The sequence below is a fragment of the Culex pipiens genome, chromosome 2, assembly GCF_016801865.2.
Source record: "Culex pipiens pallens isolate TS chromosome 2, TS_CPP_V2, whole genome shotgun sequence".
Taxonomy (NCBI): domain Eukaryota; kingdom Metazoa; phylum Arthropoda; class Insecta; order Diptera; family Culicidae; genus Culex; species Culex pipiens.
Window position 1 is genome coordinate 157,160,879 of NC_068938.1, and position 26,013 is coordinate 157,186,891.

At 38.1% G+C, this 26,013-nt stretch overlaps 3 protein-coding genes across 3 annotated transcripts in view; 1 reads left to right on the forward strand and 2 right to left on the reverse strand.

The window, feature by feature from the left end:
* Positions 1-7,040, forward strand: part of LOC120414219 (uncharacterized) — a 144,736-nt gene extending 137,696 nt beyond the window's left edge. Inside the window, exons 7-9 of the mRNA XM_039575326.2 lie at positions 2,584-2,757; positions 6,377-6,494; positions 6,565-7,040. Coding sequence (XP_039431260.1) covers positions 2,584-2,757; positions 6,377-6,494; positions 6,565-6,604 — 332 coding nt within the window. The 3' untranslated portion in view covers positions 6,605-7,040. The remainder of the gene's footprint in view (positions 1-2,583; positions 2,758-6,376; positions 6,495-6,564) is intronic.
* A 78-nt stretch (positions 7,041-7,118) lies between these two features.
* Positions 7,119-15,370, reverse strand: LOC120414223 (tRNA pseudouridine(38/39) synthase-like). Its single transcript, XM_039575333.2, has 6 exons — positions 15,218-15,370; positions 15,024-15,157; positions 14,550-14,641; positions 12,700-13,561; positions 7,460-7,611; positions 7,119-7,357 (listed from the first exon to the last, which is right to left on the reverse strand). The coding sequence occupies exons 1-6, from the start codon at positions 15,293-15,295 to the stop codon at positions 7,260-7,262; spliced, it is 1,416 nt and encodes a 471-aa protein (XP_039431267.1). The 5' UTR covers positions 15,296-15,370; the 3' UTR covers positions 7,119-7,259.
* Positions 15,371-18,883: 3,513 nt separating this feature from the next.
* On the reverse strand, positions 18,884-25,794 carry LOC120414228 (inactive rhomboid protein 1-like). Its single transcript, XM_052708251.1, has 6 exons — positions 22,895-25,794; positions 20,714-20,941; positions 20,313-20,651; positions 19,995-20,249; positions 19,684-19,941; positions 18,884-19,606 (listed from the first exon to the last, which is right to left on the reverse strand). The coding sequence occupies exons 1-6, from the start codon at positions 25,295-25,297 to the stop codon at positions 19,100-19,102; spliced, it is 3,990 nt and encodes a 1,329-aa protein (XP_052564211.1). The 5' UTR covers positions 25,298-25,794; the 3' UTR covers positions 18,884-19,099.
* Between the last annotated feature and the right edge of the window lie 219 nt (positions 25,795-26,013).

Here is a 26,013-nt window from a genome sequence, read left to right on the forward strand (position 1 = left end):
CTAGGAAAATAATTACGAAATTTTAAAATCACGAATATTTTGTAAAAAAATACCTTTTTTAGTTTTTATTTAATTAAAAATTAAAAAATCATAACTTAGAAGAAGATTTTTAGCCTGTTCTAGAATTATCTGAAAAGATGGCATTTTTTCTCTCCTAGAACATATAAAATAAAACAAATGAAAAAGGTTTTTTTTTGGAAATCTATTTTTAGTGACCAGATGTGATTTTAAAAATTAGCTGAAAATTTCCTTCAAAAAATAGAGATTTTTGATTTTTTTAGCATACCATTTTTGTATGGACAACTGCCACATGAATGCCACAAAAGTTATAAAAGGTCTGTAACAAAATAAAATCTAACTGGTTAAAGTTTTCTCATTTTTTGCGTTGCACCAATAAAAAATTATGAGTGTCATAAAAAACTACTAATTAAAATATTGTTATAGTTCGGATTCTCTTTGTACTCAAAAGGATTTTTCAAACGCAGCCTCGTTTATTGGTAGATGAAAAACAGAATGCGTTGTAATGTCGTGAAACTTGAAATCGTGTATAATGTTAAGAATAAAAATTTACATTTCTGTAGTTTAATCCGGAAGTGAATACAGAAACTTATGGACTCTTTTTGAATTTTGAGAATAATGACGAAAAAACCATTGCATTAATGTTATGGTTGATTTGGTTTAGAATTGCGAAATCAATCTTAATTAATAATTCCAAATTTCTTCATTAAGATTAGAGTTAGTGAATTTACACGATTTCACGGACAGCGTGAAATTCGTGAAATTTGAAGATTTCCGTGAAATCCCGTGAAATTTATCAATTTTCTCAAATCAATTCTATGAAGTAACAACATAATAAATATTTCATTCATTAAGACTTTTTGAGTAAATTTTATTAGTTTTCAATTGAAAAGCGTGATATAAACCATTTGAAGAATTGTTAGCAAAACATACATTAACATGAAATTGATACAACATTTATTGAGAAGTGAATGCTGCGAATACTTAAATAATGTTAACAAAAATCAGTCAAAGAAAAAAATATATGCATGGAATTTGTTTTCTACCAAAAACTTGTTAAAATTGACTAAACAAGTATACTGTGATTTTTTTCAAAGATTGCACACTTTCATTTAAATGTAAACATTCATGCAAAGAAACATTGAGTAAAAATAGTCGTCTTTCCCTTTTCCTCCGATCAATGATATAACCAGAGGAGCAAAAAAAAAAAGGATTCAAAAATTTAATTCCATCAGAATAAAGAAAACTATTGAGAAAATAGATTGCTTTTTTCTTGATACTCTAAATAATAGTTTATTAATTTTTCTTAGGAAACTAACTGAATTTAGAAAAAAAATAATTCACTGTAATAACAATTCAACTATTCTTTAATTTAAAATTTGAAATTTTAAAAATCAAATTTTAAAACAAATTGAAAGATTCAAACATGGTTTATTCAACAATAAATAAATTGTTTTTTATCTATAAATACACCTTTTAAGAGCTTTTCAGATTTTTTCTGAGTTCTTTTTAATATTTACCATATTTGATTATTTTGGTGAATGGTTCCCGTGGATATTTTTTTTTTCTGTTCTGATTTTGAATAAAATTTTGATTATTTCGTTACAGATTAAATGATTTTTGCCTATTGATTTTTAATTTGGTTTATGAAAAGTGAGATGAAAACTTTAATCAATTTTTACTGGGCAAAATGTCACATTTTTTTTTAATTGTTAGATTGTTTTGTCAAATTTAACTTTGAAATGAAATTAATAAAATGTAAAAAGATAAAATAGTAGCAAATCAACGAAATCTGTTTAGCTATAGAAGTCGAACATTAAAAAAGCAGCTCAATAAATGACAATATGCATGCCCTACATGTTGGTTTCAATATATATATATAGAGCCCATCTAAAACCAAGTGGATTTTTTTTTAATTAGTAAAAGTTTTTTTTAGTGTCACGTTCAAATTAAGTTAAGATTTTATTAGTTTATTAAAAAAAATGTAATAAAGCATAAAAAGTAGTTTCTGTAAGTTCTATTTTTCACGTTTCGCGAAATTTCCGTGAAATTTGGTGTTTTGAAATTAAGGTCCCCGTGAAATTTGCAATTTTTAAACGTGAAAAATCACTAAGCCTATATGATCTAACCACGTCCCACGCCATAATTAAAACATTTTCAATCGTAACCTTGAACGGGAATCATACGCATGAAATCGAGAGGAGGGATTAAAACATTATAAATGTTCACTTCGTGCGTAGAATTGGCTAATGGCATCATCATCATCATCGTTAACATTTCTCAAGCCCAAGTCACGACTTGATCGCGACATTGTAGCTAAGCAGAGTGGTCGACTGTGGTGGTGGCGTCCACTCGTCTGCTGAAGAAATTAACTTTGAGCCATATTTGGTTCGACTTAAAGATGATTCGTGAATAGTAATGAGCTTCTTTGACATTTTCGGTAGGTCATTCATCAAGTTTGTTTGGCTTTTAAGACGAAGATTTGTTTTTTTTTGGGTTTTGTCGAAAATTATCAGAAATATTTCATTATCTAAAATAAATTTCTCAATTTTTATTTCCCAATAGGCATCCACACCAAGAGCACCTTCCTGACGGTGACGTACTACAAGGGCGCCGGCATGAAGTCGCTCGGCTTCAGTATCGTCGGCGGCCGGGACTCGCCCAAGGGCAACATGGGCATCTACGTGAAGACGGTCTTCCCGAGCGGGCAGGCCGCGCTCGACGGCAACCTGATGGCCGGTGAGTTAACTCTTAAAGTTTAGACTGGATCGTCGAGGGTTAGGTTCGATTTCATGTTAGTCCTCTTTGGAGTTTCATCATTTTTGGTAGTAACTAGCACAACAAGGGAATCGTGATTTGTTGCTCAGCAAATGAAGCGGCGTAGACTGCATTGGAGTAGGTTGCACTGCGTGGGAGTAACTAATTTTAACAAACCGAATCACCGCAGGTGGTGATCTTTCATGTGGTGCAATATGTTTTAAAAACCTTTCACAACACTGCTTCCCTAGGTTATTTTGTCGGTTTTGTTGTTGTTGAAATTATGCTTATACGATCTTCGGTCCTCTACTACTGTGGCTTATGACTCAAGCTTAGACTAGGTTTGGTTGGTCTAGCAATCAAGCCTGGAATGTACTTGAACAGCAGGGCCACTTTCACGACATGAACTTCCAACCCGTTTCTTTGGTTGGTCAAAAGTCTTACGTGATTCAAAATTTCATTAGTAATGCGCAATTGACCTTTCAGAAATTCCTGACATTCAATGCTAAAAAAAGTTGACCTTTCATCGATCAAACTAACTCTTACGTAAAAAGTAGCAACAACTAACTCATTTGTTTGTTTTGCCAGCACAATTCAAAATTCCCTCCCTCCCAACATCACACAGTTTTCATTTGGAGACATGCACTGTGGATTCTTGTTTTGCAAACGACAATTTTGCGTTTTGTCGCGCGTTTTGTTTTAGCGCCCGCAGTCAACCGACCGGATCGCCAATTAACGTTACAACATAATAAATTAACTAACGCAATCTAAGTCACACACAGTCATAGTACGTCGTGGTGCAGCTTAGCTGGCTAGAACTGCTGCAGGCATGCACTTGATGTTGTCATGCAATATCGGTGTACGGTTGATGGCATTGACGCTGTTCAACGGTGATGGTCATTGCCCTTTGGGAAATTAATCACGTAAAGTTGATTAGAGGGCTGTAATGGGGATTTTTACTTTATTTGCTGTTGTACTTGTAAACACTTATTTTCGAACATTGTTTTATTTTTGTCATTGCAATTGCACGGCAGAAAAAAATATAACAGGATTTCATTATTGTTTGACATTCAATTATTGTCAAACAATTTAGGGACCATCCATAAACCACTCGGACACTTTTTTCTTGAAATCTTGGTTGGTGTTACAAAATGGGTTTAGGACCTTTTGGAAAAAATAGGTACACGGAAAAAAATCATTTTTTTAAATTAAACTTTTCATTACTAAAAGTTTGATTCCCAAAATTTGTTTTTCTATTAATTTTTGTTTTTTTTATATGTTTTAGGGGACTAAAGAGACATCTATTAAGCCTCGTACATCATGTTGCAAAATCAGATTAAGGAGATATGATTTTTTGAAAACATAACCGTGATTTTTTTAAATATCGAAACATGCACATAACAAATATAGAAGTTTTTTTAATGCAAAATAAAATTTTGAATCGATTAGCACTTTACTGCCCATGATCGCATAATTGTCCCATATGCGTTTTCATCGTTTTTGAGTTAATGATGCAGTTTAGTTCAAAATCGTGTGCTCTTTCAGAAAAGCCTATAACATCCAGTACTTTGTTCTAGAAATCAGGAGGAAATCCAGTTTTTTCTCGAAAACTCAAAACGTAGCCTTATGTGTGGGACAAACTTCAAATGCGTTTTTCTCAACTTGCTGTTTTTGCTTATGGGACATTTATGCGATCATGGGCAGTTTACAGTTTCGTGATAAATTTTACCGTTTCAAGTTATAGCTACTTTTAAGTATACATTTACGATTTCCTCTATGAGACTTTGAAAATGTTGCCATTCGTTTCTGAGATAAAGCCTCACAAACAAATCGAATCGATGAAAATGAAAAACTTTTGCGAAATTTTCTGAATCGAGTTTATTTTTTTTTAGTTTCATCTGAACTATGAAATTAGAAAGCAATACTTGGTTTCACATGAGATCAGAAAATTTCACAGAAGTTTCTTTTTTAACGTTGAATATCGGACCAATAGTTTCCCATTTACCGTCAGGTGAAATCACCGGGTAGTTAACCCTGTACTGCCAACTATTGCTTAGGAGATGTCTTTTAGTCCCTTGAAACATATAAAAAAATCTGGTGGTAAAAAATACGTATTCAAGAATTTATCTTTTAGTAATTAAAATTCAAATAAAAAAAACGGTTTTTTCTGTGTACCTGTTTTACGAAAAGTCCTTATCAAACATTTTTTAAGCTTTTCGAAAAAAAAATTGTCAAAAATGTGGAAACATGGGCACTTTAAAAAAAAATAAAATATCGCCCTTTCTGGAAATTTCTTTAAAAAAATCCATGTTATGCCCCTTAAAACATAAAGAATATAAATTAGATGTATTTGGAAATAATTTTTAAGGACAAAATGTGATTAAATCATCAAAAAAAATAACATGTGTTTTATTTTTTTGTCTTCACCCATACCTCCAACTTTGTCAAAGATCGGTCAAAAATGTCTTCAAAAGATACATATTTGTAAATTTTCGCATGCCAAATTTGTATGAAAAAATATGTACACAGACTGATGAAGAAAAATTGAATTTACTGCAACGTAATTATTATATGATTTAAAGGGTTATTTTGTACAGAATTTTCCATTAGGCCGTTGCAAATATTTTTTGAAGTTTATGTCCCTCGACTCTGACCAAAGTCGGGGGGGGAGGGGGGGGCGGGGGAGGTGTGACAAAAAAATAAAAAAGTATAAAAATTGAAATTACGAGCCATGGTTTCAATATTTTAATGAAATAAGTGTTTTAAATTCATTATACACCTGTACAGTTGTTTTGCCATCATTAGTTTCCAAAATATCTAAGTAATGACAAAATTTTTATTTTTTTGCGAAACATAAATTTTTCACTGTGCTGTACATTGGAATTTCATAAAAATTCAAAACATTTTTAAACAAGTCCAAACATGCTAAATATGATCATCAATGCAGAAAAATGCATTTTAGATTGTTTTCACTTGATTAGACTGCCATTTTCATGGAAATTTAGAAGTTTTTGGAAAAATATTTTTTTCCCCCTGATTTTTCAGACCAATTTTGAAGGGTGGGGGGGGTGACATAAACTTTGGAAAATATTTACAATGGCCTTAACAAATAAAAAACAAATAGCTTTCGCTTGAATCTGTTTTAATAAGCTGCAATTTTAATTTATTTAAATTTTCAAATTTGAACTTATATTTTGCTGATAATTGCTAATATTTTGATTGATTTTTGGCGATTTTAAAAATCGAAGCCCGTCTAGAGGCGGGGTTGGGTTACACGAAAATTTTCAAGTACAAGAAATCACCGATACAAATTTAAATCCATGTTTCATTTAAACTTATCCTTTTGATATTATGTTTTTTTTTTTTTACAAATATCGTTCTATGCTAACTTGTCGCACGTGCATTTTAGGCCAATTTGAGTTAGGAACGCCATTTTGGCATATTTGCTTTTAATTTCAAATTTTGATAAAATTAGGTGTTTTAGCCATCCTACTTGCAGGTTTATATCAGAGTCGCGCAAAAATATTTCGGTTTTTCGAAACAATTTCAGATAATTATTTTGAAATAATTTATTTTGTTTGCAAATTACCTAATTCACCAGGTGACGAAATCATCTCGATCAACGACGTCGCCGTGCACGGAATGAGCCACGCCGAAACGATTGGCCTGTTCAAGAACATCAAGGAGGGTCCGGTGGTGCTTAAGCTAACAAGGCGAAAGTAAGTTGAGTCAGCCGCTCTTGCTTTGGTAATTAGTTTAAACTGTCTCCTTTTCTCCCCCCATTTTCAGATATCAACGCGCCAAATCCGTGGACAACTTGCCCAACTGAGATTTCAAGTGTCTTTCAACCCTGACACCGTCCAGCACTTTCGGCTTAATCTGTCTGCCGCCGCCGCCGTGCCAAAAATGGAGATTCTGCGCCGGGTGTCTGTTTTGATTTGTTGACCCCCCTCCCACACGCCCAAGACACACCACAAAAATGATTATATTTATTTTTTCTGTCTCGTTTATCGTTTTCGGATGTGCTATTTCCAGGTGGTGGCGCAAGCCTCCCCCACACAGATACACACACACACACACCCGTGGCACATACACGCATCCTATTCTAGTCACTTTCTCGTACTGAACAAAAAAAATGTAAAACGTTGATTTTCTTAACATGTTAGATAAATTGATTTTGTGGAAGCTTGATTAAGTGGTGTAGATTAGCAGCTAATTTCTTCTCGTTTACTTTAGGGATTAGAGCAGATTAGGTTAAGGCACACACACCCACACATACACGTTCACAACAAAATCAAAGATTATTTTCGCAAGTTTGTACAAACTTTATTAAGGTAATTTAACGTTGCAATAAACAGAGAAAAAGATTTCACTTCAGGTTGATGTTTTCTTTCAGTCCCAAGTCCCTGTGCTAAGAATATTAATTACCCTTGCTTTAAGCGGCCACTTGTGTATTCAGTACGAAACCGTACAAAATAAATAGATCAATCCTCCTTGTTGCCATCTTCCCCGCCCACCTCCTTGACGCTAACCTGGATGCGTCGCTTCTTGGCGTAATGTTCGATTCGGTTCTCAAGGGTTTCTGGAAGGAAAATGAAACGTAAATCGGCCATTAACTCTCTCGCGCGCGATCGATTAGTTGCATACAAATGGTTGTGAAATTTGGAGCACTTTGCAGACTTACCACACATTTTACGGCTCATCAACGGTTGATACTCGCGCGATTGGACGCCCTGCAGAAGGATGGACGCTTGGGCGATCGGCTTCGGTTGGGTGGGAAACTGTTCGGCGTAGATGTCTTGCAGGGATTTGAGCATTTCGCGGCACATCGTGGATCTGCAAATATTAAACAGATGATTCAAAAAAAATCCAGAATATTGTCAATTGAATATTTTAATGCATTTTTAGAATTAAGCTTAAACACATTTTGAGAGCCTTTCCTATGACCAAACCATTTTGCACAACTTGTTCGCCCAAAAATGTCCCCAAACCAAATTAGTCACACAGAAAAAAAATGATAGTAATATTCATCAGGAAATGGAGATAGATTTTGTGTCAAAAAAAATTGTACTATTACATCAGGAATAGGTGAATTTTCACATCAGTTTCTGATGAATAAATAAACATTTTTACACATTTTTTGAGCAATATTACTCAAAAAACAGGTAATATTCAACCAACCAAATTTTCAACCTTCCAAAATTCAACTTTTTTTTGCTGTGTAGCTTACAAAAATGATATTTCAATTTTCGAAAAGCTGTGAAGTTTTTGATCAAATCAGACTTTATAAAAAAAGTTCGACTTTTATTGATTATGTATATCAAGACGTCACACTATTAACAAAAAATCATTTTGGGCCAGAATTTTTATTCTTGCTTTATTATTTTTAGCGAACAGACAATTTGTAAACAACAATCAAAAACCCGCATTTTTATTAGAATTATTACTTAATGACTTAATGGTAACCATATTTTTTCTCATTTTAATGGTATCCAACTTTCAAAAAATTGAAAACTTTAAAAATCAGGATTTAATAAACTTTTTTTGTTGTAGTCCAAAGAATTCGTTTTTAAAGTCACTTTTTTTCCGTTTTGAATATGAGCAATTCTCGCTGAAACCGTCCCACTAGATGCACATGTTCTCAAATCGTTACGGCAATGTTCTCATTCGATTCGGCGCACCAAAAAACCATAAAAACTACCTTCGAACCAATGAAAATGTCAGCCGTTAGCCACCTGTAAATAAAAACATGTTTTGAACAATGGATTTTTTCGAAAAAATGCCTTAATTTGAAGAAATGATATCTCCCAAAATACATTACCAAACATCAAAAACTTATACATCGTTGGAAAGGTAATCGCGAGGGCTTTCTATCGCACTTTGATAAACATTTTAAAAATTATTTTTTCAAGGGTAATTTTCAGGATTTTTGGGAAACTTACTCTTAATTTTGAATTTTGACCGTGTTCGCAACCACTTATCGTTACGAAACCATTTTCATTCGAAAGATTGGACGATTTTGCATAAAATTAACTTGAGAAAAGTAGTGCAATGAAATAGTTTTCGTATAGTTATTAACGGATGAAAGAAATTGGTCAAATTTCAGTTAAAAATAATCAAAGCTCAGACTTCAGAAATGAGCCTTATTTACAGGCAAAACAAAGCAGGATTGTATTTGAGCCGAATGTACAGTCATCTGAGGCAAATCTGGACATATAGGATGAATAGGGACAGCTATTTCAACTATGCTTTCACTCATTAGATCATATTTTTAATTTGTTTATGTAAAAGCATACATAAACAAACAAGTTTCTAAATTTGAAGCTTTTAAGTACTCTGAAAACTAATGTCCTTACTTAGACTGTAGTCTCGATTCGCCACATTTCACTGAAGTAATATTTTATGTACAGAATTTGTTTTAGGAAGGTCTGCTTTATTTGTAATCGTGCACATAAAAGTGCAAAGTTGAAATCAAAATGTTTTGATCAAGTTAAAATTTGGTGGGGCGGTTGATACCATCAAAACAAGCAAAAAACTCGATTTTTTCAAAAAAATCCATTGTTCAAAACAAGTTTTTATTTACAGGTGGCTAACGGCTGACATTTTCATTGGTTCGAAGGTTGTTTTTATGGTTTTTTGGTGCGCTGAATCGAATGAGAACATTGCCGTAACGATTTGAGAACATGTGCATCTAGTGGGACGGTTTCAGCGAGAATTGCTCATATAATTTTTGCCTTTTGAAATTTTTAAATTTAGAATTACAAATAGCAAACAAAACATTTTATGAATTTTGATACATTGTAATATTGTTAAGTAAAAGTCAAGGTTGTTAACGATACAATTGTTAAGAAAGTTACACTATCAGAAAAAAGACGGAATACAATTATTCTATCGGAAAAAAACGTTTTAAACGATAACCGACGATAACTCAATTAAAATAGGGTATTTGTCCCTATTTTGGGCCTACTAAGCAGAGCGCACTTTTAATTTGATGTATTCTCAAAGGCTGCTATTGGCAGCCTAGTTTGTTTTACATGAATAAGTTGGTTTTTTAATGCTTAATCTCGTACATTATCAACATTTTGATAAAAATGCCTTATATCGCTGTAAAAGCACGAAAAACTAAAACACTTTTTGCCCCTATTTTGGGGATATTGCTTCTAGCATACGACCTTCTTTGTGCATATTTTCGGCCTACCTTCTGATTGGTTGAAATCTCGAAGCACGTGGCGAACTTTTTTGACGTACGGTTCAGCCCCAGGCTCGTACAGTTCAGCCCCAAAAAGTACGGTCACCAAACAGTCTAAATCGTTGTGCGGTTTCAAGCCACAAATCATCGTTAGAATGATTGATTTAACCAGTAACAGTTAAATTACGAGCATTAATTGAATGAGCATAATTTATTTCATTAATTTATGAGCTTTAAACATAATTAAATATTTGTTGCGCAGCCAATTATTTAACCCGTACTACGCGAGTAAGGACTTTGAGATGTGAAAGGCGCGCACACACTGTCACAGTTTGTAGAAGTGTCAAATGGACTGAAAATACAGGCATCGTCTACAAAATTAAGATAGTAACTTTGATTAAGAATATAATTGATTGGTGTCAGTTTAGTGATTGTTTTTTGAACCGGGATAATGCTAACCGCCAATAAAAACCTATTGCTGGTGGTTTGAGATTTGGGGGAAGGCTCTCATTCGTGTGCCGAGTGATGAAAGCCGTGACGCTGAGTGTCAACAAGCGGTAAGCAAAAGTGGTGAAAATTTTGGGCCTAATGGGCAACTAGTAATTTTCCACGAAAAATTTGACGAGTGTGTTTATTCCGTTTTTTCCTATTTAAAAGGAAATAGTGAATTATTTTTGCCTACCAAGCTGAAGCTAATGACAGCAAGAATCATTCCCAAGTGGCAGTTGCCTGCAAATTGACGGTGGAATGTACAATTTCGTCAAATTATGTTTGGTAGGCTCAATATAGGTACTAGGCCGAAAATAGGAACAAATACCCTATTTATGAGAGTTTTTTTCGGTTAAACACTAAAATTATCATAAAATACTGTGATTTATGAAAATACTCAGATTTTCAATATGGGTAACGAAGCGAAATTTTATAGGTATTTTCCTTTTATTAGTGTTATTTGTTGTTAAATACTCATTTTTTTACAAAATACCTTATTCAAAAAAAACAAAATTTTCATAATTATTATTGTTGTTAATTCATTTATTTATAGCAGCTTTAATCTTCTTGGTCATTCGCTGCCCTACATTTCCATAATTATCAATATAAGTTTTGAACGATTCGAATTTTTATATGCATTTTCACTTAGTTAGTTTTTTAAATCCTAAATTTTCACAAAATACCGTTTTTTATGAAAAACTACTCTACTATAAGTATTTTTTTATGAATTAAGGTATTTTGAGAAAATTTTGCGATTCTATTCCAAAAACAAAAACTTTGAAACAGTAAGAATGCACTTAAAATTTCGCAACTTGAGTATTTTCTCAAAACACGAAAATTTGTGAAAATTTGAGTATTTAACATAAAAAAAATTACAATTAAAGTGAAAGTACATACATAATTTTGCAAAGTTTTTTATCCGTATTGCATTTTATAATTTTTTTAGTATTTTCATGATATATGGTATTTTGTGGCAATTTGAGTACTTTATTCGGGAAAACCCCAAAACAGTAAAACTACAAAGAAAACTTCACAACGTTTTTTCCCATAATAAAAGTTATCAAAAATTTTAGTATTTTTATGAAATACGGTTTTTTTAATTTAAGTCTTTTGCAAAAAAAATCTAATAAAGCGAAAATCCATAACAAATTTCTCATCGATACATCGATATTGCAAATTTGAGCATTTTCACAAATTCCGGCTAAAAAATGTAATACTTTTTGAGCACTTATACTTTGTAACTCACTATACAGTCCGAACTCGATTATCCGAAGGCCTTGGCAGGATTTCACTTCGGATTATTGAATCATAAAAAAAAATCGTTGTCTCATTTTTAATTGTTTTATTTTTGTTTATGACTCCTAAAACTACTCTAAAATGATTTAAAATTTTTAAGGTACCACTAAAGCCGAAATCTGGTAAATTTTCATAATTTTTGCCAACACTTCCAAAAAATGTCGCGCAACATAAATTGATGGCAGCCAAAATGGTGGTGAGGAAATATCGTAAAAACCAACCATTCAATTTTGACTAAAATGCTGTCGCAGAACTCAAATTTAATGATGAAAGTAAGAAAATAAAAAATCACAGAACAATTATTGATTCGCTCATAATTCGAATATCCGAAGTCCCATACTAACCTTCAGATAATCGAGGCTTCGGATAATCGAATCTGGACTGTATTAATAAAATTATCATTTCAGTAAAAACTTAAAAAATTAAAAAGGATTAGGTTTCAATCATTCGAGTAAGATAAATAAGGTTTAAATCTGATGTATTTTTTGCTGTTTTTTTTTTCGTTTTCCAAATTTGTTCTCATTTTCAATCGAACCAAATTTTAATTATTTTCAGATTTAATTTTTTAATGTTTATTTTTTTTATTAGCATCATACACGGAGAAAAAAAAATTCCCAAAATCGTGAACAAGCGTTCATGAAATTCGGAACCACGAACAAAGTGTTCAAATTCCATGGTACGATTTTGAAAAACGTACCATGAAATTTGAACACTCTGTTCGTGGTTCCGAATTTCATAAAGGCTTGTTCACGATTTTGAGAACTCATTTTTCTCCGTGTACGGTAGCTGCATAGCTGTTGTCGTTGAAAATATTTTTTTATTTGCGTTAAATATCAGACATTTATGTTTGAAATTCCAAATTTATAGCTGTAACTTTTTAGGAGTCCAAACTTGCAAGGAATTATTGAATGTTCCATAATTAACAGAGGTATAATTCAGATTCAACTCACCTTATGCTATTGGAAGCCCACAACGCTTGCAGCTCCTCAATTGTCCTCGTCAGACTCTCTTCCTCATACACCCATTCCCGTAAGTCAGATTCACCCTCGTCCTCGTCCTGATCCTCCTCCGGAACCGGCCCATTCTTGTCAAACACCTTCGGGTCGAACGATCCCTTGCTCTTGTACAAACACTCGTACAAATTCAGCGGCACATCGTTTGCCAAGCTGTACTGCGGCTTCCGAGGGTTCTTCTCCACATCCAGCAGCTCCCGTATCACCGTTGGATCCTCCCGACCTTGCCCAACCAAGATCAGAATCGCCATTATGCAGCGCACCTGATGCCACAGAAATGCCTTTCCTCGCAGCTCAAAGTACAGCATGTCGTACGAAGAATCGCCACCGTCCTTCAGAGAATCCCGAATGACCGCGTAATGAACGTTCCTCTGAAACGTCACCACCCCGTTCCCGACGTCCATTTTGCACAAATTGCGGAAATCGTGCGAGCCCACCAAAAACTCACACCCCTTCCGCATTGCGTCCACGTCGAGGCTTCCCCGCGGGAAAAAGTACCGGTACGTCCTGGAACGGCAGTCGAAACGGGCGCTGTAGTTTGGATTCGCCGTTGGCATCCAGGCCACGCAACGGATTTCCGCCGGAAGAACACGATTCAGCAGCTGGCAGTAGTTGAGCTCGTTTTGAAGGGACTCAGGTGAGAGTTGGCTTTCCGGAGGGAACTTGGAGCGAACGTCCAGGCTGACGACCTGGTGGAATGCACTGACGCCCTTATCGGTGCGACCGCAGCGGTGGTAGTTGGAAGACTCGCGGTTCTCGATGAGGCAGACCCGGGTGAGGGCGTTGAAGAGGTGGTGTTCTGGAAGAATTAGGCTCTTCTAATTATCTATTATTTGTACAAAGGGAAATATACCCATTTTAATCACTCTAAGCCGTTCGACCAATTCTCATCACTTTTGCCGTTTTCCGCTATTAAATCAACATTTTCAGATGTATCAACAATGGAGAGTTGCTTGCTCACTTTTAATTGAGCTATTTATTACTTTGGAACAGTCAAAAACACTTTATGAAAGCTGTAATTCATGATCAAAGTGCTGATAGGCCGATAATAGAAATAGGCTGAGAAAGGGTATAGTTCCTATATAATATATCATTTCTTAAAATTCTACCAAAACAGTAGAAATGAAATGAGTGTGAGTCTAGAATTCATTTCTCGAGTGATCTTAAACCCTGTTCACAGTGAGCAGGGCAAAAATTATGAAAGACATTTTATTCATTACACATTCATTTCATTTCGACTGTTTTGGTGTAATTTGTAGAAATTGTAATGTTTTGTAAAATATCTGATAAATTTTGCATAATTTTAGATTAGTATTTGAATGAGTTTTCTTATTATGGGAAAACATTGAAATTCAGATAAGTCTATGAAAAGTTATGAGCACTTAATACCGCATTCGCACGGGCTTCTTAAAGTCGGTTATAACCGTTTTTAAAACCTCAACTTTCAAATATGTATGAGTTAAAACCTTATTTACATTTTAAAACCGGATATAAGGAGCCCATGCGAACCGTATCAAAGATATTCTGTTGAAAATGATGTTCAGGTCTATTATGTGACCTTCTTAGAATGGTATATCGAACGACTTTTGCAATGAGTCATAAAGTTCAGAAAATTCTTTTTTTAACTTTTGAGTATTTGAATTATTTTCAAAGACCCTTGAAGAGAGATGGCGTTTTTTGGGTTTAAAATTAATACAGTTCCTTTTAATCATCTCAAGTTTAGATTATTCGATGTCATGATTATCAGAAGGTCAAAACAAGCAATCAAATGATTCCCTTAAACTTACCAATTGTGTTGGCCGAGTCCTCTTGGGTAGCATATCCTTGGAAATCCCATCCCAAATAGAAAACCCTCAGCAAAATGTGTCGTTTGTGACATCTAGAGAAGAGATATAAGATATAATATAATCAACAATATAAACAAGTGCTACAGTGCCCACCATTGAAAAAACGGCTTATATCCACTTTTGGTAAAAACGAGATATTAGCACCAGGTGGTAGAGGATGTTCCAACGCATCTCCTGGAACTTGAATTCCACTGAAATAGTGTTTAGACTTGGCTGCCGATGCAAAAAACCAAACGGCTAATATGCCACTCTTATGGGAAATTGCCTTGACGGAGATTTTGTGACAAACTCTAAAACGCGTTTTTCTCGGAATACTTGATTTGGCATAATAGCCGAATTTTCAATTATGGGCAGACATGGAGTTAAACGTTCTGCTGTGAATATTACTTCACGTTGTCGTCGAGCTAAACTCACTTTGAGAAATCAAACTTCCTTTGATTCTTGTTGCCACTTCGCGGTTGGTCGGACTTGGTTCCAGTGGCTTTCTGAATGATGTTTTTCAGTTGAAAATTCTGGGATTCAAGCTGAATTATTCTGTCCATAAGTTGCTGAAATACAAAATAATTTATCAACTGATTTTCAAAAAGATCAAAAACCATTGCAAATACCTCTTTGGAAAGCTCTTCGAGCTCTTCGCGAGTGTGTCGCTTGGTTTTCTTCACCACCTCCACCGAAATATCCATCATGAATGTTGAATTCGTAAACTAACGTAAAATAAGTTGATCAGGTCATCAATGAAACCTCAACTGTGAATGGTAAAATGTAAACAAACACTGTTTGCCGGCGTGACGTTTCTCGACGCACGTGTGCATATAAAACAATAATGGATGCGTTCGGAAAGAGGGGAAAGACACTTGCATTAAAGAAACCGTATGCGATATTGCATGCAAGGTGGTAAAAGCGATGTATGTAGCATAAATTAAGGCGTACTGAAGGATTTGAAAAGTCAGTTGATATTTTGTAAAGGTACTATTTTTTATGGTTACAATTTGCTATTTATCGATTTTTCTTTTTTAATCATATGTACATTATCATGTAAAAATTAGGACATAGATTAACATATTGTTTGATGATCGAAGAACGAATTTAAAAAGCGAATGCACTTCTATTACGGACTTCAATTATCAATGTTCTTAAACCGCCACTTGAGCCTAAATGATTTCGAATGATTTTGCTAACTGATAATGATCAGAAATCAGTTGTTTCATAATAATGGTACTATGAAGACATCAGGATAGCCAAATTAAATCTTCTCCTGATGATGTTTCAGTCAGAAAAGAGAACGTTTGATCTTTATTATATACAACGGGCCAGCGTTACTCTAAAGTTGACAGTGTACCATTCAACAATTCCAAATAAACAAAAATCATGTCCTGTTGAAAACTTACGCTTGGGTCTTTTTTGAGCTCGGGTGATGATGGGATTCCGTCGACAGGAGCGGGTTAAAGTAATAAGATCTTTGTTGAATATCTCAACCATTGAATCTCTGCGCAGTTGCAATAAAGGGCTCACTGTACTTTAATTATTTTTAGTAGCCTCTTTTAGTATAAAATAGCGTGTTGAAACACATGTTGATCACATGTAATTCTAAAAAGTAAAAGATAAACGTAGATAATGACGACAATTTTGTGTTTGATATACAACTCAACAAAATAGTGCCTGGAATACAAAAAATAAATTCTGTAATTCTTCACTATAAGTTATTTGATACGTGTATGTGAATGAAGTCCGTATTCGAAGTAAGATATCAAAACAAAAAATTGTCGTCATTATTTGCGTTGTTTGAACCTTTGCCTTAATTTCTTTCACTAATATGAGACCATCCATAAACCCACGTGGACACTTTAGAAGGGGGGGTTATGGCGATTGTCCACGACCCATACAAAAAAGTTTTTTTTTGTATGGACAATTGTCCACGAGGGGGGGGGAGGGGGGTAACAAATTCCCAAAAAAGTGTCCACGTGGTTTATGAATGGTCCCTATACAAGTTTCGCGATATTGAACGGTATTACATAGACATTTCGATGCCTCCACTGAAATAAAAAAAAATAGTACCAAATTCCTTTATTCTAGGAATTTTGCCTCTTTTCCTTATTTAGTAATCGGGTTTTTTGGATGACTTAATAAGGAAAGGAGGCAAAATTCCTAGAATTTAGGAATTCGGTACTTTTTTATTCTTTCTGTGTCTGTGCTTTCTTATGCTAACTACATATGAAAACTAACAAATTTAGTACAAGAGATCACAGAGGCATCGAATTATCTGTGGGTTTTCGCTACTTAGTTCTCAAAACATTTTCTTATAAAGATTTGGTTTTACCTTTGGATAATCGAATCTTTGATTTGTGAATTATAATTCATTTAATTTTAAATGTTTGAATCATCTTCATTTCTTCCATACAAATATTCATACAAACTTTGAGTAATGGAATAACACGATATGTATTGGTATTATATAGAATAATTAGGAACAAGAAAAACTCCCGAAACCTAAACTCCCGAGCACGAGAAAAAGGAGGAATTTGTATAGAAACTCCCTCTTTTTTTTTAATTCAGAAGTTTAAGTGTAAACACAGAAGAAAATAAGGCGTCATCCATAACTTACGTCACGCTCTAGGGGGGAGGAGGGGGGGGGTCTTCGCAAGCGTGACAAAGTGTGACATGGGGTTGAGGGGAGGTCCGTTGGACTGTGACGTCACCCTAGGTTATTTTTTGAATACTGATTTTTTTAATGACGAATGTAAATGTTTTTGATTTTCGTTACATCTAGATTTGGAAATCCAGTTATAAGTAATGCTGGTATCGTTTCAAATCCAGTAAATATTCAATGAACATATTTTGCTGTCTGCCGTGAATTTCACAACCGAGCACTCGTCAACCAATTCAACAGAAAGTTCTGATCTGGAGTTTTTTTAAAGGACCAAGAGCAATTTTTCAGCTTTTTGCTCTTTGGGTATTTTTAAATAAACCTGACTCAAGGTGGTCCAAAAAGCAAAACCTTAAAATTTGGTTTATTGGACATTTTAAAAAAGACTCCAGAGATGTTATCTCTGGAATTATTTTGCGGAGTCTCGTAAATTTTTTTAACCGAGCTAATCGGTTATGCTGAAATTAGTCGAGCTTGGTAAGTATACCAAGGATACCGGAAATTAAAAATTTAAAAATTCAGGCTTTTAATATATGAAAATAGGTCTTCAAACAGTTCAAACATAAAACATTTTCAACAAAAAATCTATCGATGGTTATTTCAATGAATACAATAAAAACACTTTCTATAAAAATTATAAAATTTCTCGATTCAACTCCGAACATTAAAAATAATATTATTTGTAAATTATGCAAAAATTGTTACACCCCAACAAAACGTGACGTACTTTTTGAGAGGGTCAGAGCCAGCGTGACAAAGTGTGACATAGGGGGGAGGGTGGGGGGGGGGGGAGGTAAATTTTGGCTGATTTTAGCGTGACATACTTTATGGATGACGCCTAACTGAATAAGTGAATTTCTGAAACAAGATTTTTTTTGTGATATCAGGCAATGTCATACTTTAAGCAAAGGCTGAAAAAAATGTCATCTAATGAACTCAAATTATTATTTTTAAACCTGAAAAAACGTGTTTTAATCCACCTTAAGGTGGTGGGTGCCTTTCTCACATAGATATACTTTTGATAGGGTTGTCTCGTTTCCAAGCTTGTGTAACGTGAACCGGAGTGACATTATTAGGATTTCTATTTATTTTAAGAATATTTTCAAACTGGTATGATTTGTCTCAAGGTTTTTTTTTAAACCATGTACAGGGGTAGGCCACACAAGGTTCATGCACTATTTTTGGAATAAAGTTTAAAAAATAGTTGATTTGAAAACTCTAATTTTGAATTCCGGGGTGACTTTGACAGTCATAGTTTTTCTTGTTAAAATCTGATTTAAAGTGTTCAAATTATTTTTTTTACTAATGTTTTATAAACTAGGTTGCTGCTACAATTTTTAGGAAAAAATATCCTTGTTTATATTTAGTTAACTAAGTTAATAAGCATTTTAACAAAAAACAACGTAAAATTTTTGGTAATTTTTAATAAGTCAGAATTTTGCTCAAAATTCATTAAAACATGCTTCGAAGCAAATTTTGAAATAATTTTTTTCGATGTCAATAAATTAAATCTTCCTAAATTTTTTAAATTCAAAAATCAATCTTGACTTTTCAAAAGGAAAAAATACGGCAAATTTTGATGTGTGATATTCCTCACATGAACAATAAAAACTCTCAATTTTCCACCAAATCTTGACGTGTACATGATCTTTTTTTGTCTGTTTACCTGCGTTCTTTTTATTTTTTCACTTTAGTATATATAGTATATCAGTATATATTCGTTATCGTGTAACGTTTACAATAATCCGTGACCGTGAATGAAAAGAAGAACGTAAACGTAAACCAACTGCTGCTTCTGCTGCTGCAACAGCAATGATTGGAGAACCTATAAAACACTTCGACGACGTCATGCGTTCGGACGCGGATTGCACTGTCCCTTCTCACATATAGCTACCTTGCTGTTATGACTAGTATGGCTATTGGTTTTAGTGTTATGATTAGCGTTGCTACTGCTGCTGCTGCTGCTGCTATGAATATTATTGTATTTCGGATTAATATTTTTAACCGTCCCACGCGACATACTGATAGCACCGCCACCACCTCGACCGGATCCTCCTCCTCCTCCGCGGTCGTATTCCCTGTGTCCGTTGAGTTGACCTCCTCCGCCGCTCGAGCCACCTCCCCCGGAAGACGCCGGCCCACCGCTGGAACTATCGCCGACCCTTCCGTTGTAAAAGTGCAACGTATCGTACGGACCAAAGTGATCGTGCAGGATGCCGTTGTCGTTGACGCTGGCGATCTGGTTGCCATCTACAAAGTTGAGCGAAAATGGCGCCGCAAACAGGTAAAAGGCCAGGAACATAAAAGCGTACAGCACGAAATGAAGCACGAAGCAGGTCCAGATTAGGTTGATCTGTGGAAAAAACAACACAATTTCAATTTAATATGAATCCCTTAAAGCTGGCAACACTGCACGGTGCCGATACTGACCTTTCGTTTTCGACTGTGTTTCCTCACGGTGACGAATGGCGTGAGCGCTAGCGTGAACGTGACGCCGAAGATCAGCCCGGACACTAGGCCGGTAAAGTTTTGCTGCCAGGGCAGGGTGCCCATGCCGAACACCAGGACGCCCACGACAAGCAGCTTGAGCAGGGCCAGATGGGGACGCTTTAGATTGCGCCAGTGGCACAGGACCAGCAGGGTTAGCAGCGAGGATAGCGTGCCCGCTAGCGATGGCAGTGGACCGACCTGGAAGAAAGAAGATTTTTAGCAACAATACACAAGTATTAATTTAATCTTACCTCCGGTCGGTATGGTACGAATATGGCGCTGGCCAGGTTGCCCGCGATGCCCGACCCGATGTACAGGATGGCCGTCCGTAGCGATCCCAGCAGCCGCTCCAGATCCGCCAGGAGAAAGTGCTGAAAGGCAAAGGTCAGCACAATGTGCACGATGCCGGCATGCAGGTACAGCGACGTAAACAGCCGGTAGAACTGATCCGCAACGTCCGTGGCGATGAACGGAAACATTCCGCACACATCGTTCAAGCAAGAAACCTGAAGAAGAAAAGGTAATCATTTGTTAAGTTCAACCACGAGGATCTTCAAAGGTCTGCTTACCTGTGAACACAGCGAGGCCTCCTCGTGGAAGTATCCTCGCACGAAATCACAATACTCCCGGGTGGTGATCCGACACTCTCCGGAGATCCCCACGCAGCACGGATGGCCAATCACCTCGCAAACCATGTGCTCCGCCGTTTGGTCCTTGAAGCGGAACTTTTGCGAACCCTGGTTGTTCTTCCGACAGATTGGCCACTTGGTGATATCGTCGGGCCACTCGTGCGGAGCTATCGAAGCCGGTGCCTCGCAGTACTTGGGATCCAATCCACAAACGCTACCCGATATCCGTCCTCCTGGACCGGAATCCCCGGGGGACCACTTCTTCCACGTTGAAATGGTCTACAAATACGAAAAAAAATGTAGTTTATTAAACTTCTTGCTCTGAAAATTATAACACTCACAGTAGGCCACAGTCCCCGCACGGAGCAGTCCGCCTGCGAGCTTTGAACACAGCCGGAGTCGTCATTTCGTATACAGCAGGCCGTTTCGCGTTCCTGTTTGCGCGTTTTCGTTATGGTGTCCATTATCCGGGTGTCGCGGCGCATACAGGGGGCATATTTGGCCCCCACGTGGACCAGATCGTCCCGTCGGGGCCCGATCCAGATGTTGCGCTGGTCGTAGTAGTGCACCTGAGAAAGATGGAAATTATAGTTTCAAGATGAACCTTGTTTAAAAATCAGCCCAACATTTCCATATAAATTTAACAACAAAATACAAATAAATAGTTATTAACTCATTGAAAAAAACATATCCCTACTTTAAGCCGATTTTATTTTAGTCAATCTAATCTGAGGGATCTTGATGACATATTCGTCGCCGTCGTGCTAACTTGTCGTACGTGCATTTTGGGCCAAATTTAGTTAAGAACGCCATTTTGTGCAGCATGTCTCATCTTTTGACCTTCACAGATCCCCAAAATTCGATTTCAATCCTGAGATAATCAATAAAAACCGAAAAAACTCCGTGCAGTTTTGTCGCTCTTCATATGAAAGTATTTTTAATCTTGTCGTGCTATCTTGTCACTCCCTGAAAATTGACGTAAGTGCGACAATTGGCCAAAGGAATTTCAGGTCAGAACGCGTTTGACGCACGTACAAGTTAGACTACCGTAAATATTTGTAATTATAACTCGGGACTCCAGCAACCAACTTCAACCAAGCTTCGGGACAATGCACATAATGGTCAGCCAAACAAAGCTTGTTTGTTATTGTTTACATTGCGTGCTCTATTTTTTGTTTATTCAAGGTCAAACATTAAAATGCGTTTTTCTCGGAACGTCGAAATGGCGGGTGCGACAATATAGCACGATGACGTCTATAAGACATAAACAAAATAAAATACTTGCAACAACTTGGCTTAGCTTAACCATACAAATTTGTACAATATGGGTTTTAATCTTCATGGTTTTTGAGGCTGGACATTGCCACTGACATTTTTACCGGTGCCCTCAAGGAAGGTTCCGCTGGGGGGACTTTCGCTGAACCTTACAAGAGCTTCATGGTGTTTTTAATCTGGACATTAAAATCGATGCTTCAACAGAGCCACACACCGGAAATCTCAGTTATTTTATAACAAACTTGGACTTTAAAATAAATTCCTTTGAAATAATAAATTGACATAATTAGAAATAAATTGAAATTACATTCAAGAGCTTTATGCCAAGTTCTTTGTCGTATTGGTCATGTGTGACATAACCACGTGTATCTTAAAAGAATAGTTAAACGCCTATTCATTTAAATTAAATATTTTATAAGAGTATGTCAAATATTCAATCATGAAGGGATATGGTGTGACGGTCGTTTATAGACGGAGTAGTCCAAGATATTTGTGTGAAGCGATTGACCAAATCGCAAGCAGCTCTGCGAGTCGTGGTAGCTCATAAATGGTTTCGCGCTTCATGGGCTATCTACAATCACTTAGCTTAGAACATCTAAGTAAAGTAGTTACCGTAATCTGGGGTGAATCGGGACTACAGTCTGAATAGGGACAGCAGTTTTTAGAGCACTTAAAGCCTTTAAATTTGGAAATGGATGTACACATTTTGTTGGCCTGAGTATGTTCTAACCGAAACCAACCAGAAAAATCAAAATATTGTGCTCCAGCATGGTTAAAACTGCTGTCCCAATTCGCCCCATGTGTCCCGATTGACCCCAGTTTACGGTACTTAGGAAAGTACGCAACTTACGGCCGTCATCCACAATCAACTTAGAAATTTTGCTGGGCTGATATACGTTGCTATGCAGTTGTTTGTTTACCTTTGATATTGAAACGTCAACTTACCGTAGATTTTGAAATTTTTCAAACCATACGTCAGTTTCTAATTTGATTACTTTTCCATTGTAGAAGCTCGGCTTCATTTCCATTGATTCAAATTCCTAAGCTAAGTGAAATTTTCTAAGCTAAGTGATTGTAGATAGGCCATGAAGCGCGAAACCATTTATGAGCTACATCGACGACGAGCGAGTGCTTTCTGATATTTGAACAAAAAATCAAGACTCTAAACTTCAATTGCTTTTTGCATTTTTCTAAGTCCAAAGAATGGAATGTAACACATGAAATACACAACTTCTAAGTTCACTCACCGTTTGTAAGCTCAAGCTCGTCACCAACACCTGGCTCGTCTTCTGCTCGTACCCGATCCCGATCGGTCCAATTCCGTAGCACAGCAGCGTCAGCAGCAACACCAACACCTGCGTCGTATTCACCCAGTACGTAAAGAACGGCCTGTAATCGTACCGATCGTCCAACGTGTTTGGCCGCAGCAGCTTTATGGTATGGTTCGACGGCCTCCGAGCGTTGTCCAGCACGCTGTCCAGTATGTGCGCCGTAATTCGCTGGCCGTAGTACTGGTAGAGTGGGTTTCTCGGGCGACCTCCCCGTTGCTGCTGAATTTCCGCCGAGCGAGTGCGCCACCCGTTGCTGATCGTGGCCCGATTCGGGTCTACCATGTAGATTTGTCGCGAGTTGTCCGCGCCCAGTTCGTGCTCTTGCACCTGCTGCTGCTGGTTCGCGATCGTTGGGATGTCGAAGAACAGCTCGTCATCATGGATGGGGGTTAACCCGTCGCACAGATCGTTGTCGTCGTTGTTGAGCGCAACGTGAGCCGGGGCAAAGCTGCGCGACCACTGGTTGTGTCGGCGAGGGATCCGATTGCGGAGACTTTGTACGACGAAGACGAAGCCGTTGGCGACCATTTGGGACACGGATGGTTTCCGCTCGACCTGGAAGCCATCGTTGCCGTCGTGGCGATAGTACGGGTTGAATCGCTGACGGCGGTTTTGTTCGGTTTCTGGTTCGTCTTGGCTTTGCGCTGGGAGGACGTCCGGACGGTCGTTGTGTTCGTTCAGGACGTCTGCGTGCACTTCATGCACCCTGTGGACGACGGCTTCCTCCTTGAGCGGGCCGAAACGACGGATGGCGAGTCGTTTCTGGCGATCTTCCCACTTTTGCTGCTCGTAGTCTTCGTTGAGCAGGTCAACGCCGAAGAATTGAGACGTGCTACGGCGGAGGTACTCTTTGATGCGTTGCTTGTGCGATAGACGAGTGCGGAGCATCTGGGTGTTGCGTTGCAGCGTTGATGGCGTTGAGTCCGGTTGGAGACGTGGAGTGACGATTTGCTGGAGCGGGAGTTGTTGTTGCGCGTGTTGTTGCTGCAGTTGTTGGAGCTGTTGGTAGAGAGGCTGCTGTTGGATCTGTTGGTGCTGGATGTGCTGCTGCTGGTACTGGATAATGATGGAGGGGTTGCTACAGGAGCTGTTGAGCGTGTGCGATTGGGAGATGATCAGGGAGGAAGCGTTGCGGGCGACTTCGTCTCCGGTGACCAGCGGGTGGTGGTTGTGGGAGTAGGAAGTGTGCGACACGATAGACGGTGGGCTCAGCGGAGACTGACGTTCCATCTCGGACATGGAGACGGAGGAGATCGAGAGTGGTTGGGGGCTGATCGGTCCGGATGTTTGGGTGGTTTGGTGGACTCCGGTGGCTCTACGTAAGCTGCTACAGTGGTAGCAGTTGTCTTCGTCGGTAGGATTGGCGGCGTTCATCGGTTCGCTCATGATACTTACGGGTGTGGGTGTGCGTAGCAGGGAGTACTCCTGGGTGCCGGGACAGAGTTGACGCGGTTGTCGCCCGAGCGTTGCCGATTGAGCAAAGGTGCACAGTGGCTGTTGGCATTTGACGGGTCTTGCCCGAGGTGGTGTGGCGTAATGGTCTGTGGCGTCTTCGGCGGTCAAGTGCTGAACTTGGGATGGTTTGGGTTCTACCTTAAGTCTGTAGGGCAGGGTGCTGACGACGGGAGTTCGCGTTGTCGACTGGTTGATGATGTTGATACCGCCCTTGGACGCGATTAGGCCGGCCATCAGCGTTGGTCCCAGGCCCATGTCCTGCTGGTGGTAGTTCTCCGGTGGTGGCGGCGTCGGGATGTAGCGCTTCACGGGTGTATGTACAGTTGAGGTGAGATAGCTGTAGCTCTCGGAGTTGGTCATCAACGGGGGAGGATTGTTGATCAGATAGTTTCCGTACTGATCGGTTTTCGGTGCTGGCGGAGGGTCACGAAACCTTTCGGGAACCGGGTAGCGGGTCCGGGAACTGGGCGACATCGATCGGTGATGAGGTGCATTTCTGTTATCAGGATAACCGATAATAGACGTGGGAGCTGAGCTAGTGGAGGAATATCGATCGCTTGACGGTGGTGGCGCTACCGACGACGACGACGATGGGGCGGTAGGAGTTGCTGCAACACAGCACGGTCGTAGATTTTCCTCATTTCGATAGCACTCGCCACCGCTGGGTGGGGACACAAAGGCCGTCAATCGCGTCCCCAGGTTCGAGTAGGACGACTCGCTGAACCGTGACGGCGACGGGGCCCCGTTCTGCGGAACACTGGCCCCGTTATCGCACAGCCCATCGCCGTAATTGATAGTCGAGGTGACAGTGAATTGTTGCTGATAGTGGCTATGCCCGAACGACGAACGACGACTTCGGCTCATCCTGCTTTTTTCCAGCAAATTTCTCTACTTAAACACCAGCGCAAAATTTCGTTTAGCCTAATTACACACCTAATTACACCATTGACTAAAATTTTCCTAATAGCTCACGCAGATTTTCACTAAATCAAAAAAACTATATCATTTTCCAAAATGGCTGAGCTCGCTAAAATAAACACACCCCAGCAATGGGGCTGCTGGGAGTGGAGAACATTTTTCACTACGTTCATTGTGTGTACCCGTTTCTTCCTTCGCGAGTCACGGTTCCATTGTCCTCGGCCCTAATCCGTCCATCGATTCGCGGCGCCCCGTTCGCGAAAAACCACAATTTAGTATCCTAAATTCAGGCGTTCGATATGTGACGGCGAAAAATTCGTAAAATCCTTCCTCTCTCTTGGCTGACTTTTTTTTCGCTTTCGTCCTCGAACTCACTCCGGAGCCTTGGGGCCTGCCAGCAACACCAGAACCTCCGTTCGGAAGCTCAACTCAGTCTGAATTGAGAGGAGAGTTGGCCATATCTCACAAAGGACGACATTTCCTTTCCGTTGGTAGCGATGGGTTTTGACAGGAAGTTCCACCCCCCAACATCCCACCAGTAAAAGAGGGTGGAAACGTGGGGTGAGTGGTGAGAACCACAACAAGTCCTTTTCAGGCTGGGTGGTTGGTGAGAGTCCCTCCTAGTTTCTCCCTACTGTTTGGTCGATGCGCATGACACGTGG

What these genes read in the sequence shown, in the direction of transcription:
- LOC120414223 (XM_039575333.2), bottom strand. Translation starts at nt 15,295, where the DNA reads ATGATGGATATTTCGGTGGAGGTGGTGAAGAAAACCAAGCGACACACT. An exon ending in TCGAAGAGCTTTCCAAAGAG is followed by an intron (nt 15,158 to 15,217) that starts GTATTTGCAATG and finishes TTTGTATTTCAG; the next exon opens with CAACTTATGGACAGAATAAT. An exon ending in GATGAGCCGTAAAATGTGTG is followed by an intron (nt 7,358 to 7,459) that starts GTAAGTCTGCAA and finishes TTTTCCTTCCAG; the next exon opens with AAACCCTTGAGAACCGAATC.
- LOC120414228 (XM_052708251.1), bottom strand. Translation starts at nt 25,297, where the DNA reads ATGAGCCGAAGTCGTCGTTCGTCGTTCGGGCATAGCCACTATCAGCAA. An exon ending in AGGCCTCGCTGTGTTCACAG is followed by an intron (nt 20,250 to 20,312) that starts GTAAGCAGACCT and finishes TTTCTTCTTCAG; the next exon opens with GTTTCTTGCTTGAACGATGT. An exon ending in AACACAGTCGAAAACGAAAG is followed by an intron (nt 19,607 to 19,683) that starts GTCAGTATCGGC and finishes TTTTTTCCACAG; the next exon opens with ATCAACCTAATCTGGACCTG.